A 20,700-nucleotide genomic window follows, 5' to 3' on the forward strand; every position below is an offset into this window, starting at 1 on the left:
TATCTCAACGTAACATTACTGTATTATTAGCCATCTGAAATATAATGAAAGCACGAAGAAACCTTTTGCATACAGAACATAAAAAAAAACATGGTACCTCAGCACTGAATGATTTGCAAATCCACTGTTAAGTTAATAAAAAGGGGTGAGATTTAACATTTCTTATTCATAGAGTTAGAGCAGACAGGGACCTTTAGTCTCTGTTCTACAGTAAATTTCCCAAAAGCTCTGACATTTTGATGAAGTGTGACTCAGTAGCGTCTACAGTACATCATTCAAATCTCTGTGAAGTCTTCCGAACTCCGTCCTTCCAGTTTGTTATAAATTTAGGACATCCAAACCCAGGATAGTAACACATCTGATGCTATACGAAGCAAACAGTCTACAGAAGCTTTGCAGTACTTCCTCCGATGAATCCACTAAACGTGTAGAGCGGAAATATGAAAAATGACAATACATAAGCGCTAATTGGGTGAATGACTTCTTTGATTGAACAGGTTTAAAAGTAAATAACAAATCGATTAAACACAGCTGATGGTAAAGTTCATGCTGCTTGTCTCTGAGCTGTGGCTGAGCCCAGCTCACAGGGTCATATTACTCTGCCTGCGTTTTCCTGTCTTTCATAAAGAGCGATTGCTTTTCAAATTGTGCTCTGCAGCAGACGTCTGCATAATGAGACTTCTTCTATCTGAAAAAAAAATAAAGCAGTAAGGAAGCGAGTCGCCGTCCACGTTAGCCATTTGGAAATAGCTTTGTTTGATTTCACAGAATGAGACTCTCCACTCTTCACATTTTTGTATTTATCTCTCCTGTATTGACCTATTTATATTTATGCTGGAGAAAGCTGCGAAAGTGTGTGTGTGTGTGTGTGTGTGTGTGTGTGTGTGTGTGTGTGTGTGTGTCTTCCTTTATTTTATGCTGATGGAGAGAAGTTGAGGACAGGGGGACAGGTTCAGGGGACAGCACGGTGTTTTAGGGGGTATCCCTGCTGGGGTAATGTGTTTAAAATCTATTACCCCCACAGCTAGGATTAGTGTGTGTGGGAGAGTGTGTGTCTGTGTGTGTGTTTCCCCTAAAGACGCAATCACTATGGTAATACAAAAGCCAGTGGATTAAATGGTTGAAATTTTTTTTCTATTTCATTTAAACTTTGCCTTTGGAGGGAAACACACACACACACACACACACACACACACACACACACACACACACACACACACACACACACACACACATATGTTTAAGAAACCTGGGGAAAGTTTCTGTTGGTGGATGCAGTTCAATCATTTACCCCAAATTCCAGGATTCTGACCTGGCCCGGCTCACGGGGTCTCACAGCGTGGTGTTTACAAATGTATAAATGGTGTAGTCTGTTTAAGTGCATCTTCTGTGATATGCTGCTGACCTGCTCAAATGTATTTCCAGTCAGTAGAAGCTTGGATATTTTCTACTATAGGAGAGCTGAAAGAAACTAGATGGACACAGATCATGTGCATATATATAAATTACTCTCCTTTGCAGTTTTGCCCTTGTCAGTTGTGGCTGCTGTTTAAATCTGTTTATGCAACTTTCTAATAGACGGCTGTGGTTTTCTGTGACTTATGGATACAGAAGAAGTTTATTCAATTATGCAAAGGTTCAGCTAGTCTTTTCTTCTATTCTACTTTTGCTGTCTTTCATTCATTTCCTTGTACTTTCATCCCTTCATCCCTCAGAGGGAATATTAGCGGTGTCTTTCGCTAAGGGGCCAAGGCAAGGCCTTGGTCAATAATTAATTAAAATCCCTTCATTTACTCAAAATCTTTGCTTAGCCTGTCCCTGGTGAAATTGGGCAAAGTTTGCACTTTGGAATAGTATTATTATGCTGAGCAGGATAAATCACAGGCGGGAGAGAAAACAGATGTATTTGAGATAGTAAATTAACTAAGCTAAGCCAGCTAAGCCAAGGGCCAACAGCTGTGGGACTGCAGCCTAGAAAGTGTTGCTGAAGTAACTATTTCTCAGGCAAACAAATGTAAATGTACAGAAACAAGCTGTTAATGGCACAGATCCAGCATCAATTTACTGAATGAGAAGTGATGTTATTAAAATAAAGCTCATCGAGTGTTTAAGTAGAATGGAAAAGCACTATATACGAACCAATCAATTGACCTTTTCCCAAAATAGAGGAAGTAGCCTCTAACTGCTGTGCTGCAGACTAGACTACCTTAGTGCTGATATGAGGTGTAAAGATTGTCTGAAATGCCCTTAAACAAGCTGGTTTTTGCTGCTACTTTATACAGTGAAGCTGTTACGTTTTTGTGTTCTTCTGTCTGATATTGTTTTGACCTTTAACTTGAACCAAGTCTTGGTCAGTCTTTGATATGCGAATATAAGGATAATGGATCAATTTGTATGTTTGATTGTGTTGAAAAAGTTACATCAAGATCTTTGACTCTTGCCTATCCAACTGTCTGCCATGTATCAAGAATGTAATCAGAGGAAATGAGAGGATTTTGTAATTAATTTCCACTGAGTCCTTTTTTTTTGGTTGCATATCGAGTTAGATTTCAAGGTTATCTTTGATTTCAGTGCAATTTTTCATGCATTTCTTTCTGTTGTTCCTCATTGGCTTCTTGCCCATCTCAAATTCTCATTCTCTTCTAGGACATGGTGGCGTGAACCAGCTTGGAGGTGTGTTCGTAAATGGCAGACCCCTCCCAGATGTAGTTCGCCAGCGAATAGTAGAACTTGCCCATCAGGGGGTTCGGCCGTGCGACATCTCACGCCAGCTACGAGTCAGTCATGGATGTGTCAGCAAGATACTGGGCAGGTAAGAAGCCGACCAGCACCTACACTCGTGTGTGTGATCAAAACACATCAACCTCCTCATTCAGTACTTTAAAGGATCCCTTTTCACAATAAGTTAACCTTTAAACGATGCAGTGGAAGACCAAGTATCTTCACCTTTACTTGTTGGATTTATTTGTGTTTTTCTGGTTAGTTTTTTTTCCATCAGGTGAAAAGAACACACACAGGCTGGTTCAGCATGTGTCAGACTGAAGCTCCTGTAAGGTCATACTGACTCCTTTGGTGTCAGTTCTGCTGTGTTCTTCAGTTTCCTCCACATGCACAAGCTGCGTTTTCCAAAGTGCCTCCATTTTCGCTCTGCTTCTTACTTCTCTCACACGGTTCTCTGCTCTTTTCTTGCTTTTCACCTTCCTCTCCCCTCTCCTTATATCCTGTATTTTTTTTGTCCCCCCCCCCCCCCCCTATATTTCTGTGTCTCTCCTCACTCCCCCTTTTCTCTCTCTTTCTGTCTCTCCCTCTGCCTTTTTCAAAGCTAAATTCAAGAGTAAATCCCTGTTCGTTCCATCCCTCAGAGAAGAAAGGGGGACAAAAGGGAAAAGATTCATCACTTTTTGGAATTAGCATCAAAATGAAAGTGGCACCATATTTCTGCACCAAAAAAAGACAGAGGGAGATGGAGAATGGGAGAAAGACATGAACAAGGGACACAATCAAAAGGGAAAAGGCGTGTTAAAGAAGACGAGTGCAGGAAAAAGAAAAACGAATGAGAGACAGAGAGACCATTTGTGAGGACGGAGGGGAAGGATTAGCTACAGCGACCCTCAGCTATATCAAAAAATGTGCTGCTCATTGTTCTCCCATGCCTCTCTTTCTCCGTCTCTCTCTTTCCGTCTTTCTCTCTCTATCTCTCTCTTTCTCTCTCTCTCTCTCTCCCCTTTCCTGGCCATTCAACTCACTGAAGCGTTACCATGAGGGGGGAGGAGGGGAGGGGATCGAGGGATGGAAGGAGGGAGGGAGGGTTGTTTTATCCTCTCCTCTCTCTCTGGTGCCAGCAGAACAAAAACACCAACTCTACCACCCTGTGTGTGTTTGTGTGTGTGTGTGTGTGTGTATTGGCTCATCGTTGTGCAGATATCAATAACTACGCTCATTTATTCACCAATGATTCAGCTGTGAATAATTTAAATAGTTTTCCATTTGAAAATAGATTGTTTTTCCTTTAGCTGTGTTTATACTCCAGCTGTGAATAGTCAAAAATGTGGAACACACACACTCACCCCCCACACACACACACACACAGAAAGAAAGACAAGGAAGTGCACATTTACAGGAACTCGCATCTTCACGGAAAGGATTACTCTACCGTACAGTGGAGAGAGAGAGGGCGAGAGGAGAGCAGCAGCAGGTTTAAGACTGACTGACAGCTTGCATCCACACACAGCATCCCCCCTTTTTTCTGCAAGCTGTGTAGCGCATTTGCTGTCCTCCCACCCCCTGTCCCCCCCATGCCCCTTCTGCATGCAAATACATTCATGACATAGCCATGGTGGACATGAAACGGTTGTGTGAGTGCGTCCCGTGTGCACATGTGTGTGTGTCGGTGCCATCCTCTTCCTGCATCTGCGTAATAACGTGAAATTGCTTAAGAGAACAGAAGCCGATCGCGGGACGAGTCAGGCCCTAAAAATGTTGCGTGACAGGTGTTTGAGCTTATTGCATTTAGCCTTTCAGCTGACTCTGACATCTGCAGCGAAATCGGCAACATTATGTAACTGGCAGTGAGGGTTTTAGCACGCCTTGATTTAACAAGGTGTATCCCAACGAGAGCAGAGTCTCTGTTTGCGAGAAGGAGCTGAGCAAATCAGTCAAAGATACAAAATAAAACAGAAATAAAGAAAACTAAAAGAAAGGATCAAATATACAGAAAGATTCCCTCGAATTTGCAGTATATTTGACCAGCATTATCTGACCGGTGTGAATAAATACAAAGTCTTTGATACAAACTCTATCCACACACAGATTATAAATACACAGTGCAATCATTAAATCTTCAAGGTGCTTTCAAGAGGAAATATTTCCACGGCAATATTTCGATTTAATACAGAACCTTTTTGGTTAAAGAGGATTTTAAGCCTATATAGCAGACACATTTGGACCTCATCTGGGGTACTTTCCACAGCTGTTGGGCAGGTACATCCCTAGAAAGTATTATGTGGCCAAAAATATCCCAAAAGTTATGACACAACTGGCATCAGGCTCATTTTAAGGAGAACTGTGACTGAATTCACATGTGGGCAGATATGAGCCACCTTTGGGCCAAACATTCATTGCATTCTGAGCAATGCAATATTCATAAGTCCATGCAGCGCATGGGCACTGAAGCTGTTTTTGCGATCTTCCCTGCTTTATGCGATGTGATTCCTCGCCACATCAAAAGATCAGCCCAAACCAACACGGAGTTTCAATTGTCAGAATTACCCAAATAAAAAGTTCTGTTTGAAATTCAAATTCAATTAAAAAAAAAAGATGCAGCTGATGGAGGATTAGCAAATAATCACACCCATTTCATACCTCAAATTAAGCAAATTAGGACAAGAACCACAAGTGATCAAAAAATTTGGACACTAAGAAGATTTACAGGCTACAAAAACTATTTTAATTGACATGGCAACATGACAGACTGGGGGGGGGGGGGGGTTAGCTGTCTATCGTGAGTGGAAAAAAGACCTTAGACAGGAGGAGCACGTCCAATGTTTGGTGTGTAATCCAGAAATAAGTCCTGACCACAGGAGGGAAGGTCATTCCTCTGTTGGAGAGCTTGAAGGGAAAATAGCTGAGTCCAAGTGGAGCAATGTTCAAACCACCACCAAGAGAGGTGAAGTAGAGGGGCAGTAAAGCAGAAAGCTGCTTTATGTTATATCTGGGTTCTTTGGAGTCTAGATTCCCCTTCTACTCGATTTAGCAGTGAAACAGAACTCCCAATAATTATTTCAGCATATTTGATTCTGTCACAGAAATTACCTGGCCACTTTTCAGCTTCAATAGGTGAAAGAAGAGGAGTTAAAGGATAAGGACACCGATACGAGAAATTTATTTTAAAAAAATCCTTCACATTTGTATCTTATTCCTCTCTGCCACTGACCTACATTGTTGTCCATTCGCTGTTAAAAACACAGAAAAAAAGCCACACTGTTGGGCTCTGTGTTAGTTTATTCACTGTCCTCGTGCTGTGAAGAGCCTCGAGATCTGACTCCACACCTGTTGATGTATATTTGAGAAAATGAGGAAAGTATAGAAGAGCACCAACCTCATGCTTTTAAAAAAAAGCATGTTCAGATTCTTATTTGGATGGAAACTTGAACTGAAATATTTTCAGATGCGGCGGCACAATCTTGATTAAGTACTTTAACCCAACTAAACTCGGCCTTGTTTCTCTTTTATGTTTTTTTAATTAAAGTTTTTTTTCAGGTTTGGATTTGGCACATTTTAATAAGGAGCTGTATGCATAAAAAAACGAACTAAAAACAGAATTTGCAGATTTCATATTCCATATGATTCTATTAACTTGTCCTCTCGTTCCTCCCCGTATGATCAATGCAAGTGTCTTTTAATTGGCAGGTACTATGAAACGGGCAGTATCCGCCCTGGGGTAATTGGGGGATCCAAACCAAAGGTTGCTACACCAAAAGTGGTCGACAAAATCGCCGATTACAAACGCCAAAACCCCACCATGTTTGCCTGGGAGATCCGGGACAGGCTCCTAGCAGAGAGAGTTTGTGACAACGACAGTGTTCCCAGCGTCAGCTCCATTAACAGGTACGACGGTCTGCATGCTTTGTGTATGTTTGTTTGAGTTTGGGCGTATAGCAACAGGTACAGCCTATTGGTAGAGCTCAGAGCAATATAATACTCTGTGTTTTATGTGTGTGTGTGCCTGTGTGTGAGTCTGGGAGTGGAAAAGAGAATAGTAAAGAGGCCCCTGTCTCCATATGTATGAAGTGGCTGCAGCTCAGTGGTTCAACACGATGGTACAATGACAACCCTTTCCCCTGAGCATAGAAGCAGAGAGAGAGAGGGAGGGATGGTGAAATAAGAGAGAGAAGGAGTGAGCAAAAGAGGCAGACAAAAGGGAAGGAAGGTGTGTGGGGGTAAGGAAAGAAACAGACACAAAAGGAAAGGAAAGAAAGGAAAAGGGAGAAAAGGAAATGAGAGGAGAGGAAAAAAGGGGAGGAAAGGAAGAAAAAGGAAAGGAAAGAGGAAGAAAAGGCTTGCATGAGCAGCCAAGCAGGAAGTGTGAGGCCCCTCTGCCATGTCAGCCTGCCTCAGCCACTTCACACACACACACACACACACACACACACACACACACACACACACACACACACACACACACACACACGCACAGACACATATACACAGTTTTGCTCCCACGATGGTCATGTTCTCTCTGTCACTCAGGATCTCTCTCACGCACACTCACACAAACCACTTCACACACACTAATATCCCCTCTCTCCTCCTGCAGGATCATCCGGACTAAGGTTCAGCAGCAGCCTGGTCAAACGGGCTCAGTGTCGGCTCACAACCTAGGTAGGTTGCTGTTCGAAAATCCTGTTTCCAGCCATCAAAGCCAATTTTTTTTTTTAACAAAAGAAGTGTTTTTGTGTAAATCTCTCCGGAGAGGATCTTCTGTGCTGAACAAGAAAACAGAGTTTCTGGACCTGTGTGAAGACAGGATGCTATGTGCCACAAAGTTCCAAATCTACATTGCATCCTTACAGTCAGCTTTAGATTGTCATTTTCCACGTAAGAAGTATGTTTAGGGTTTGTTTCTTTTTTACCAGAGTTTTGTGTGATGGTCAGGTTCATTTAGCCTTTTTGGGCCAACCGAGAGCTGACTGAAGAACGAGTAAGGTAGGGTACGATCAAACAAAGGTGACCGGCTAGATATAAAATAACAGTTACATATTAAGCTTTCATATTCTTGGCCCATCCGCTATGACGACTGTAACCGAAAGCACACTGGTAACATTATTACAGTAGTGTACAATGTAACTATTAAGACGTACAATAGTCCCAATAACAACAATCAAAGGGATCCACGGCGTGAAACCATGTCATCCTAAATATAACTGTTTCATAAATAAGTCAACAAAAATGCTCAAGTCATTGTAATATCAAAGCATTAGAGATCTTTATCAGTTCCTTCTCAAATGGGTACTAGATTAGCAACACTGGCAAGCATTTAACTCTTTGATTATTGGAGGTTATGACTGGAAATTGATTATTTACAATGATATTCAAGTTCAAAGCGAGGATGCACCTGGTGAGGCATATTCTCACGGGCTAGAAAAGATCATATTTACGGTTTCTCAGTTACATCACCAAATTATTACTTATAGGTTAATGGACTTCTTGTGACCTATGCACCAAACTTTACACTATGCATATTCATAAACACATTTTTTTTCATCCATATTGCTACAAGCAGTGATTAGTGGGGAAGGATACACAGCTTTCTGCCCCCTTTGTCAGATTAATTCAGCTGTGTTTTGTTTGAGCAACATAGTAGTTTGAAAATAAGTTTGAGTATATTAGCAACAGGTAAACTTTTGCTTTAGTTTCGATTAGCACGAGTTAAAATTATGTTAAGTGCAGCTGGATGAGATCCAAAACCAGACAAATATTAAAGGACTTATCGGAAGGTTCTCATTATATATTTTTAATAAAGGACCCGTAACCTTTGTCAGTATACAGTTAATTATCCTGTTAGACACTGAAAGACTATATCTGTGGCATCTATGGCTTGAACATTATTTCCTTTTATTCGATGAATATCGCAGCGTACACACAGATACGATAGCCTTTCTCTCTCTTCCTCACTTTGCCCTGCAGTGGATTGTGTTTCAGAGTCTCTCATATCTTCATAATCGCACATTGTCTATTAATCTAAATTAATTTCACACACACTGCTCCCTGACTCCTGCCTTTTACTCACATTTAAGCGACACACACACACACACCCTAGATGCAGTGACACACACACGCACACGCTTACAGATTACACAGATAAATGGGTCCCACTCCCAGGCGGAAAATTGAACATTTGGATTTGCAGAATAAAAGCGTTACGTTCTGATAAAAAAAAGAGTGAAAAGAAAGAGAAAGGAAAATCAGATAATTGAAGTGCTAAATCAAGTGATGGGAATAGGAGGGATATGCATTCATTATACTCTCCTTGTCGTTAGCGAAAGAGTAACGGCTTGAAGGGACTTTGATCCTCTGGTTTACCTGCCTTTTTTACCCCCTCCTTCTTCTTTATTGCCATTTCAGTCTTGTCTTTCTCTGTTTGGGGGGTCTGCTGGGAGAGGGGATTAGTATGTCTGTCTCCACACCTTTCTGTCCCTCCTGGGATACCATACTGTCACTCAGCCCCACGTCCGCTTACAGGGGTACAGATAAGGGACCAAGAAGTGAGCGACTGTATGTTTAAGCCTGTGCCTGCGTGTCAGGAGGTTGCAGGATGCGTGTGTGTGTCCGTGTTACTGAAGCGGTGACAAGTATGTCGCTGTGTCACCCGGCAAAGAACTTGTCTCCTCCAGGGGGAAGATTAAAGGAAGAGACAACAAAGAGCAAAACACTAACAGAGGCTGGTCTTTTGTGTCTTTTCCTTTAGTTTCAATTTAGCCGATACAACCGAGTGAAATTTAGAGAGAAAAAATGGACTTTTATTGATTTTTTAAAAAAGAATAATAATTAAGATTTATATTGTGTGGCAATCATGCCACAAATATATGAATAAGGACACTTGATTGTTGTTTTTCAAGCCTGAAAGGCATCCGCACACACAGACACACAGAAGAATTTCTCAGAAAGAGCTTTGTGCACAAAAACTATAGCTTACTGTTTATTTTCAATTAAATATTTGTGCTTTCAAATGAGATCCAAAGACACATGCAAATATATTGGATTCAGTTCATTTTGGTGAGTGTTTATAGAGTTTTGTGACACAGTACATTAAAATATACAGTCTGTGATATTTCAGCAACAGCCAGAAATTCATAAAACACTTTGCTGTCTTCTTTTTCTTATCATTTTATCTGAGATGTGATCATAAAGTAAAACATGAACATTTTAAAAAATACACTCTTTTCTTTATAAGTAATTGTTTTATTGAAAGCAAATGTTTCAGTGAGTTAAAGAGTCACTTATGCCTTTTTAATAAAATCACACAGCTTACAAGAGTAAGTGTCCACATAACACAATAAATGTGTTGTGCTTTCCCCCATTTTATTTTACAATACGACTCTGAGATTAAGTAATTCCTCATTTCAGTCATCTGTTTTTTGGGTGTTCTTTTGCTTTCTCAGTATATCCTTTAAAGTGTTGGCATTGTCATGTGATCTGTCTGCAGCAACGTCCGTGCCAGCCACACAGGTCTCAGCAGTGACCAGCGACTCGGCCGGCTCCTCGTACTCCATCAGCGGCATTCTGGGTATCAGCTCAGCTGCTGATGTAGGCAAGAGGAAGAGGGATGAAGGTGAGCAAACAGTTATGCTTTGTATATGTCCCACTTTGCTAATTTTTCCTGGTGGATGCACAAGGCACACGAGAATCTAACACACAAGCAACAGCAACGGGACATGTGAATAAAATATCTTCATTGAGGAACGCAGATTTATTTACTAACAGTGTTTCATGGGATAGCAACCCGAGAGGCCAGCTCATGCACGCACTATCGATCATATACTTCTGTCATACTTGGTCAATGTTGCGTGCTAATGTATATGCGAGCTTGTGTATGTGCTCATAGGTACTGGATGTATATATTTGTGTACGCTGATATGCCTCCACGTGTTTGCTTGATTGTGTGTGTGTGTGTGTGGGGGGGTGTCAGTGGCATTAAAAAGCCATCACACAGACGGTCTCCTACGGTAAATGAGACAGGACCAGATGTCGGAGCGAGAGGGGGTGACAGAATGCCACTGGGGGCTATTTCGCTCTCTCTCTCCCTGACACACACACACACGCACACACACACAGATACAGTGTGGGATCCTTTTTCCCACTGCTGATGAATTTTCAGAACACTCCAGCAGGTTCCAGGTGAATCCCAGGTGCACCTTGATATGCTCGGATTCAGCCCACTTAACCATCAGTAGAGTACAAAGACTTTAGACCCAACGCAGACATAGAGACATGCACACATATATCATTGATACACTGGATCAAAGTTTGACTTACTATGTGAACAGTTTGTCCATTGATAAATGAGGTTTTAGCTCAATCCAAAATAACAACAAATTGCACTCTCATCCTGTTCAGCGATCATCCGCTGGTTGGGGTTTCCTCCGTCTTTCTGTTGCAACTGCATAAAACGTCAAAATATGTTACAAAGTTAAGGTTGAGGTAGAAGACTTGGTGTATCCATAAAAGCAAAATGTGACATAGTGTTCTAAAAGCAGGCTTAAACACCCGGTGAAGCTTGAGACACACTCTAGACTTTAAAAACTGGGGCAGACAAAGAACCTACACGATGAGGAAACTGCCTTTTCTCACATTAACACTTGAAACAAATGTAAAATGGCAATTTTCCCTCACATTTTCCACATTTCGTATTCATTAAGTTATCTCGCATGCACACCTTGACTTACCTTGATGTGCATGTATGATATCTGCGCAACAGAACTGAAGAGAAACAAATCAAATTCAAATGTTTTAGATATATTCGGTTAAATTTTACACTAAGTTTGACGGGACTCTGATTTTAGTTGCTGCTCTTGAATAAGATCAGAGCACTTGCACAGAGCACAGTGATTGTCATGTCCACATTTTGGCTCACTGACAGAGTAAAGACTGAAAGATTAACAGATTCACCTGTGTTAGTGATCATAAGTCTGAACGGCCACAGTGAAACTGGTCTCTGACTGATTTCATCCATGCCTCTTTGACATAAATAATATGAAGTATTAATCCACCCCATTCTGTGCTGTATTGTCTTCAGCAGAAACTCTGCAGTCAGATCTGTTGCTGAAGGAAAGTATCTGTAGCCTAATTAGCGGTATTATTGTTTCACTTTGTTCTTTATGTGCATGACACACTACACCATGTGCTACATGTGTGGTCTGTCTGCCGGTTTTCTATGACTGCTGCTGGACTTTCCATTTCACAGTTCGAATCGAAACATTGTATCACTTCTCGTTTCATTGAAGCATTCAGAAAGCATCATTCGAGCATTATGTCTCTCCGTGTCACGTTTCGCTTGTGTGTTTTATCTGCAGCGTTTCTGTGCCAGAGGTCTGCGCGGTTGGCTCTGTGGTCTAATTAACAGCATTGCTAATCACAGCTTCCATTAGAGCAGCCCCCGCTGGATAATGACACACACACACGGCAAGGGGCGACAGGGGGAACAGCATGCACAGACATGGACAGACAAACACATACACAGGCAAACAATAAGGCAAGCTTCTGACGACGAGTCACGGCCATATGCCCGTCTTTGCAGACATTCTTACACACGGAGAAGGAAGGCATAAACCCACAGTACACTACAGTGACACACCGGACATCACCAAGGCTCTTTTGTTGACTTTGTCTGTCTCTCTTTGTACAGGTGGATATATCACACATACAGCAATGTGACAGTTTGTGTAGTTCAGAACGCATTTAGAACAATGATACCATTGGTCCATTTTTTGGGGGGGCGGGGGGAGCCTTGAGTCAGTCTGTTGCAATTTTCCTGAGTTTTTTGTGTAAAAAATCCCCAAACACACTGCAGCTCTTATTTTTATTTATTAATTCATTTATTAGAGCAGGTTAATGTTAGCTGAATCCTCTGATGATCCTAAGGCGGCATGGTCTGCATGCTTAATAAACAGGCATTTTATTACATATGCAGCCCATACTCTTTTAGTGAGCCTCCTACGTGACAGAGAGGATTAACAGTGGCCATTGACTCTTTCCTAAACTGGTATGAGAAGTTATACCTTTTCCTAATGATTAAATCCACTAACCCTGCTGATAAACCAGTACAACTAGTTACAAATTGCTTCGCAATGTGCTTAAGCCATAAGCTTATACTGGAGCATGTGGAGTGACCACATAAACTGAACAAAAGAAACCTTTTGACCACAAAAAACAAGTTGTTACTGAAAATATTCTGTCCCACTACATCATCTGCTACTCTGCCAATATAGCCAGTAAACTGTACCAACATCAGTAAACATACAGAGTGGTTCATCCATTGTTTTGTAGCTGACAGGCTGTTTGCTAGTGTAGGTAAACCTCTTGTCTAATTCCCATAATTCTCACATCAGTCAGTGGTATTCTTTGCATCTGTCTCACTCAATCACCCCCCATGAAGTTGAATTTTAACTTGGTACCAACTCATTTTGTGCCTCCACCAATTATTTAGTCTCTCATTGCTACATGTTGTTGAACTCCACACTCCCTGGTGTCCACAGCATCTCAATTCCTGCAGCAGATTGTGTTTACTCTTTGAATTAAATGTGTTGTGGAAAATATTATGTTTTCAATAATGGAATGTATCTACAGAGACAGAGGTATAAATAAAGCAAATGATATTCTAGCTCACAAGAGGCACCCCACTGACTCCTCAATTGAACTGTTGCCATCTGGTCAACAATATTGCCCCCTCGATTTGCTAAAAACACATCTACATTAGAACGTGTTCTCCAGGCCATTGACTTTTAAAACTGGTAAAACATAAATCAGTAGTTCTGGTGCTGAGCTGGTCTGGCCATCCTAATCTGTTGCAAGGTGCGCAGTATGAGTGAAATGATGCTTAGTTTGTTGTGATGAAATTGCTGTTTTTTTTTTATATCATATCATTGCATATCATATCTGCTGTATGTGCTTGTGAGGACGTCAACGCGTGCAATGGAAACTGTTAGCCATGAGCATATCAAACAGCTGCTGTGCACGTGAACACAGGAAGGAGGGATCAGTAGCTTGTGTTGTGTATGTATGTGTTCTTGTGTGTTGGTAGGAGGAGTTTGTGGGGGTAAAACCCTGTGGTGACCTGTGCCCCCAGCCAAAGCGAGGGGAAGTTGGGGGTGACTGGGGCCAGAAAGGAGATGAATGGGTGTGAATGGAAGAACTTGACTTCTGGGGCCAAAAGGGGACTATTGTACCTTAACCTATTCACTTTACACATTGAAGCTTCTGCTGCTGCTGCTGCTGTGTGTGTGTGTGTGTGTGTGTGTGTGTGTGCAAGCATCCAACATGCATGTGGAGTTCAGGACAGGTGGGCCGGTCACTAAAGGGAGTGCTGTTTTTTTCTTCCTCAAATCTGTGAGGGGAAATCCACTCTCAGTATTTTTAAGTCATGCACATTTTTCAAAATATAACAACAAATAGTTTCAATGGCATTTACCCAGAATGCCAGATTGACCTCTCACCCCCTTGTGCATCCACTGTGACATGAGGCAGCTTACAAAATAAAAGATGCTGGGAGTGAGCAAGAGATGCAGGGTGGAGGGAGGGGATCGTCGCCCTTCGCGCGTAGCTCCTCCCGGCTTACAAAAACTTTGATCTCTAGAGTTTGGATCAGGCACATACACACTCTCACAGACAAAAAAAAATCATTACACACACACATGCAGGGAAGAGCTGGGGCTGTGAGGTCAGACTTGTGACACTTAGGCTATCAGCATGATTATCTATGTCAAGAGCAAAAAGGAGCACACTGGTGGTGTTCTAACCTCTGCAGACATGCATGTATAAGCAGGCAGGAAAACAGACAAATAACTGACAACTCATCTAATTCTTTAGGGTATTTGGATTTAATAATTCAACTGCTTCTGGATTCTTGGGAAAAATGGCAGCAGCAGGCTGTTATGGAAGACGACTGTGATGGAGAGAGAGCAAGAGAGGCAGGAGGGAGGGAGAAAGAGAGAGACAGACAGAGAAGGCGGAAGAGAGAGGAAAAAGGCAGAAAGGAGAGAACAATAAGGGCTCATTGTTTGTTTTGTTCTGCTCTGAAAAAGAGGGAAGAGAAGCGCTTCCCTTCTGAGACTGAATCACAGAGATAGAGGCAGCTGTGTGTGTGTGTGTGTGTGTGTTTGTGTGTGTGTGTGCGTGTGTGCGCGCATCCAACAGTGAATAGGATTTAACCCGTCACGGCAATGAGTTTCTTTACCCATCCATGGATACAATGAGACCAGCCGGATATCAAGCTACCCACCCACCCACACTCACAGCCTCAATCACATCCATACCAAGGCCCATGCATGCACACCTCAAGACAGACAGACAGACAGACACACACACACACACACACACACACACACACACACACACACACACACACACACACACACACACACACACACACAACTTCATACAGATGAATGAACAATATTGATTATCATAAGTAAAAGCTTTGTTCTTACTGCTCGATTACAGCAGGTTCTGTCATCTCCCCTGTTCTGTCTTTCTCTGGTTCTTTGTGGATGCTCCACCATGACAGACACAGGTCAGTCTTTCAGGGTGCATTTGTGTGTGTGTGTGTGTGTCTGCGCACATATGAGAGAGTTTGTGTGTGCAACAGAGAGAAAGCAGAAAGCAATAAGCTGGCTGAAATGGTGCCATCAGAGCTACATGATTGATCAATTGAATTCCATCATGGGGACTGGCCGGTGGGATTAAATGGGTTGCCTTGGGTTACCAGGCTAAAGCATCATACTGGCTTTATCTCCCACCCTGATTGGTCTGTCACCGGAGACCTGGACCATACACACACTACTCCCAGCATCTGTATATGAGTGTGTGTGTGTGTGTGTGTGTGTGTGTGTGTGTGTGTGTGTGTGTGAGAGAGAGAGAGAGAGAGAGAGAGAGAGAGAGATTATGATCAAACCTCTGTTTGTGAGAGAGGGTTTTGTGTACTGAAGATGTAGAGGGAGGTTTAGTGTGTGACACAGCACTGTAGGATACTGTCTGAAGATTTAAAGGTTTGCTAGAAGTCTTTGAATTGATCCAAAGCCACAGGTTGTGCCAAGACTGATCCTTTTTATCAACTTTTGAAATTTAGCTAACACACATCAAACTGTAAGCAAACATTTTGCAACCAGCTTTGGTACCGTTATACAACTCTGGGACTGTAATCCATCCATCCATCCATCCATCCATCCATCCATCCAGGAAAGGTTTTCAGTCTAACCTGGTGCATTTGCACTCACACCTATAGCCAGTTTAACCTGAAACTTTTTAGACTATTGGAAAAAATCCATCCAGCCACATTGCGATCACACAAACTTCACACAGAAAGGCCACAGCCCACAAACAACTTCAAACCCAGAACCTCCTGCTTAGAGGAGAAGTGCTAACCTCTATATCGTCACAGTGCCATATGCCAATCTACCAAATGTTTTAACATAGTCTTTGTTCTGCCTGTCACTCTTGGATGTGCACAGAGATCACTTAAATAATGAACCAAAACAACGGAAAAAGTGAAAAAACAAACAAACAAACAAACTGTCAGTTTCCTTATTAGGCTACTGTGGATGTAAAATGTACACTTACATAATCCTCTTATCTTGTACAAAGGATCAATTAATTCTGACTCCTCAGGTATACTCACAAAACACCTTATTTTCCTCAATGTAATCTAGCTAAACTTACTTACTTAAAACCCATTGCATCTTTGCTTTAAACCAGTAATTCTTGCTTATGTCGTAAAACCTTTTTTAGATTATGTTTTTAGGAATGTGACTAGAACAAATAAAGAATGAATAAGATTAAGTAAAACTATGTTAAAGAGGAAACCTGTCATTCTTATAGATTACTACACTGTCTCAGCTCAGTCCTTAGTTGAAACCTCAGTTACTTCTTTATGACAAAGTGAATTATACTCTGATTTATCATCTATTTTATACAGATGGGTAACAACTATTTAACAAAATGAATACAATTAAAACTTGAAAACTAGTAAATAAGACCACAAAGTCATTAGGAAAAATGTTTCCTGCTCATAAATGAAAGAAGAAGTAATTTAAAATTCTCACTGACTTATACAATCAGATTAGCAAAACTCACTTCTGTAGTTTTGAAGTCATTAAATCTGAAATACTACATTTTAACAAACACTCAAACCTTTATAAAAAGAATATAGTCTCCCCTGCAGTAGCACAGGTCTCAGTAACTACATGTAGTGGTATTAAAAGTTATCCACAACTACAGAATTTCAAAACAGGAAGCATCCCTTGAGGTTAAATATGGTTAGACAGACATTTTTTTCTTTCTTTCTTCAGTTTTTTTATTTATTAGAACTAGTCTGGTGCAAATGAATCTGTATTTTCACTCCAAATGGGAAAAAAAAAAAAAAAAAAAATATATATATATATATATATATATATATATATATATATATATATATATATATATATATATATATATTTGAAGCCCCCTCCCCCCTCTCCACCTGTCTGTCATATCACTACCCTGGACACACATTCACGCACATACACACACTAAACACACAGTGACCCCCAGGACTAAAATAGGCTCTCAGGAGTGGTTTGGAACGCTGAATTGGCTCTATAGTGGGGATTTTCACCCTCATCCCCTTTTTCTCTTTATCTTTTTCTCTCGTTCTCTCTTCTCTAATCATTTGTGGGCCGCGACTCTTCAGAGTTCTTATAATTGTCTCGTTCAGTCCCTCAGCCTTGCAATAACTGCAGGATACGAGAGCTCACAGTCTAATACTGATACCGTGGCAATATATATTTGTGTGGATGTGTGTGTATGTGTGATACGACGAGAGGGGACGGACAAGTGTGTATATATGAGAAGAGTGAGTGTACTTTTTAGAGATCAAGAAGGAGAGACAGCGTATGCTTGGTAATGGATTGCATTTGTATACCATTTTCTCTGAGCCTCCACAATCTATGAAGTCGCTCAGTCTTAAATCAGTTCACTGGAGTTCATTTGAGTCCACTAACTTCTTTCTCCACATCTGTCTTAGTGATTTATATTGTCAACACACGCTTTCACTACTCCCTTCATTCCTCTATCGCTGTCTGTCTGGGTTTTCCCTCCAGACTCGCAAAAGCTTCCTTTTATCTTGCTCATTTCCTCTCCCTTTCAGTTATCATTCCTCTCTTAAAAATTCTGCATTTACAGCCTGTCTAACCCCTCTCCTTTCACCTGTCCTCTCTGTGCAGGTTTGCAGGAGTCACCGCTGGCCAATGGACACGGCCACAGTGGGCGGGACTTCCTCAGGAAGCAGATGAGAGGGGAGCTATTCTCGCCACAGCAGATCGAGGTATTGGACCGCCTCTTTGACAGACAGCCATCCTGTCCAATCCAGTCCAGCTCTGACCTCTATGTGAGCCCTGATTCTGGCAAGGTAAGGGCGAGGCATCGTGCAGGCTCTGGGCTGAGGCTGAGGTTGGGAAGAGGTTAGGAGTCAACAAGAATGTAGTTGTGGGCTAATGAAAAATAGGGGCTGTGACAGGAGATAACCGCTCATGAAAAACAAACAGGAGCTGACTAAAGCAGAAGTGGCGGTTCCTGTGTTATCACCTCACGGCCACCAGACACAGCAGTGTACTTCAAGTCACTGTCACAGCACAACAGCCATTCAGCCATCCTATACTGTAAGTCTTTTTTCGCTGAGTTCAGACATTTTTTTTCTTACTGTTTACAAGACCATGAAAAGATCCAAAGCAACAAATATGTTTCCCCCCTAACAAGTGCTTTGTCCTCGTTCAAAGACATACATTTTTTTATCCCGCTAACCGTGGCCCTTCACAACCTCTGGTTATAGTCAAGAAAATAATACATGGGCCTACCTGGGATGTAGGTGTAACTGCAGCACAGAGGTTAAAGGGCCTCTCATCCTTTTCAGAACGTGTGTTTTTTTTATTTACAATCTCTGACAAAAAATAAGCAGAATATAAAAAAGCATACGCTTTTTTTTACACCAGGGTATATGTTTTGATTAGAAGACGGCCTACTTTCACCAACCTGGAATCTCCAAATAAAAACATCCAAGAACTAATGCTCAACGGTTGCGTGCCACACATGCAAACAAAATTAAAGCAAACAGCGCTAGACTAACACATTGTTGTTTTTGGTCTTTCCATCAATAAGAGCAAAACTGTTGAATGGCACAAGTCACATCGTTTAAAGAGACAGTGTGCAGGAGTTTCAAACTGCCACCAATATGACAGTTATTTGGGTTTTCCAGTGGACACAGGTGCAAATTTCTTTTTTTTTTTTTTGTTGCTGATAGTGAAAAAAATGTAAGGCAGGAAAGCTTAAAATGTAATGGACTATTTTGGGATTTACATAGTACAGAAGCCAGATTAGTTTGTAGTTTATCAGTTAACATTTAAGGTTTATCTGACTGTCGTATAAAATATTTGTCTCTGTTTTTAGAAAAAAAAAGCCTGCCTGCTATGCCTTGCCATGCCATGTCAATGTTGCTGACTGCTGTCACATTGCACAACAAATAATCCCATTTTAAAAAGCTCTCTCTCTATCCAAGCGCTTCACTCATCCTGTCTTTTCCCCAATTCTTTCATGTTGCTGTGAGCTCTCAAAGTGTCAGCATCAAGTCGTGTTTTCACTGTTGGCTTGACAAACCGCTGTGAGTTTCTTTGGTCTGATAGACACTGTGATGAGTCAGACCTGCTCTATTGATGTTCCTATAATGTAGACACACTACAGGGGTTAATGAACATATTGACCCGACTCTCATTATGACCTCACTTCCTGCTGCTTGGTGGGACGGCAGTGCCGCTGTCCGCATGCTGATGCGTCTTGGGAATGTGCGTATGCGTGTGATCGTTTGCATGTGAGAGAAAAAGAGAAAAAACGAGACAAGAAAACCGAGAGCGAGAAAGGGTGTGTCTGTGTGTCCTAATGTTGCATCTAAATTGACCTCCCGCCCTTTCTCAGGAGTAAATTAATGTAAATCTGAGTGGAATAGACAGGTGTAAGTGGTATGCTGAATAACAAAATGACAACAAGCTAGCATTTGTATTCTCTCTACCTTTTCTCAGATGCCTTCTAATCAGCAGCCCAACGGTCAATATTAAGGAAATATTTGGCCAATGTTTCAAAATGAAATTTTTGTTTCAGCGAGCTTTCAAGCTGACACTGCTTCTGGTTTATTTATTCAGTCAGTGCCAAGGGCAAGAGTACAAGCAAACTCCCGAGTAGTCGGAGTATATGGAAGCATAAATAGGCTGCAGCCTTAGACCTACAGGGCAGAGTTTGGCTTTTTAGTCCATTCTCTTTCCTCTGACCGACATGGGGACTTGAGTGGCACAGGGCGAGAGGTCGACAGGGATTGGCTGTAGTAGCTCTATAGACTGGGACTCAAGACTATAATACCCATGATTCATAGGTCAGTGTCCTGTCTGAGCCTGGTCAAGCCACTGGGGTCGGTGTCTGGGATAGGGGAATCAAACTGGGGTCAAACTGGCTTCAAGAAGTGCATTACAAAGAGACCCAAGCAATCACAACCACATGCACACAAACACACACACACAAATCTACATGACTATCTAGTCCTCCACCTCTGCTAACCCCCTTTTTCCCACTGGGAATGATTGACACTCTTAGCCTTAACGCTGACAGCCACAGCTTAGGCTCTTTGGTATGTGGGCTGAGGTGTGTGTACACGTGTGCGTGAGTGTGCACAGTAACCACTATTGGTGGGGTTATGGTCAAGGGGGGTCACCCTGCCTTGCGACTGACATTCCTGACAGATTTGTCCCTGCTGGTGATGTTTTGTATGGGGTCGTCTTTTACGAAACGCGTGTCAGTGTGTGTGCATCGGACAAAGACGTGTCCAAAACTGTGAAAACCAAAGTAAAGACAGAAGAGCAAGAGGCTCAGATTCAGGTGTTATACTAATAAACTGTAATCTCAGTGGTTACG

At 41.7% G+C, this 20,700-nt stretch overlaps 1 protein-coding gene across 1 annotated transcript in view; it reads left to right on the forward strand.

The window, feature by feature from the left end:
- Nucleotides 1-20,700, forward strand: part of pax5 (paired box 5) — a 56,728-nt gene that overhangs the window by 12,024 nt on the left and 24,004 nt on the right. Inside the window, exons 2-6 of the mRNA XM_085459399.1 lie at nucleotides 2,647-2,812; nucleotides 6,409-6,606; nucleotides 7,316-7,380; nucleotides 10,205-10,330; nucleotides 17,973-18,157. Coding sequence (XP_085315525.1) covers nucleotides 2,647-2,812; nucleotides 6,409-6,606; nucleotides 7,316-7,380; nucleotides 10,205-10,330; nucleotides 17,973-18,157 — 740 coding nt within the window. The remainder of the gene's footprint in view (nucleotides 1-2,646; nucleotides 2,813-6,408; nucleotides 6,607-7,315; nucleotides 7,381-10,204; nucleotides 10,331-17,972; nucleotides 18,158-20,700) is intronic.

The sequence above is a fragment of the Copadichromis virginalis genome, linkage group LG6 (assembly GCF_057382275.1).
Source record: "Copadichromis virginalis isolate Kocher_CV1m ecotype Utaka linkage group LG6, C_Virginalis_male_GT1.1, whole genome shotgun sequence".
NCBI lineage: Eukaryota > Metazoa > Chordata > Actinopteri > Cichliformes > Cichlidae > Copadichromis > Copadichromis virginalis.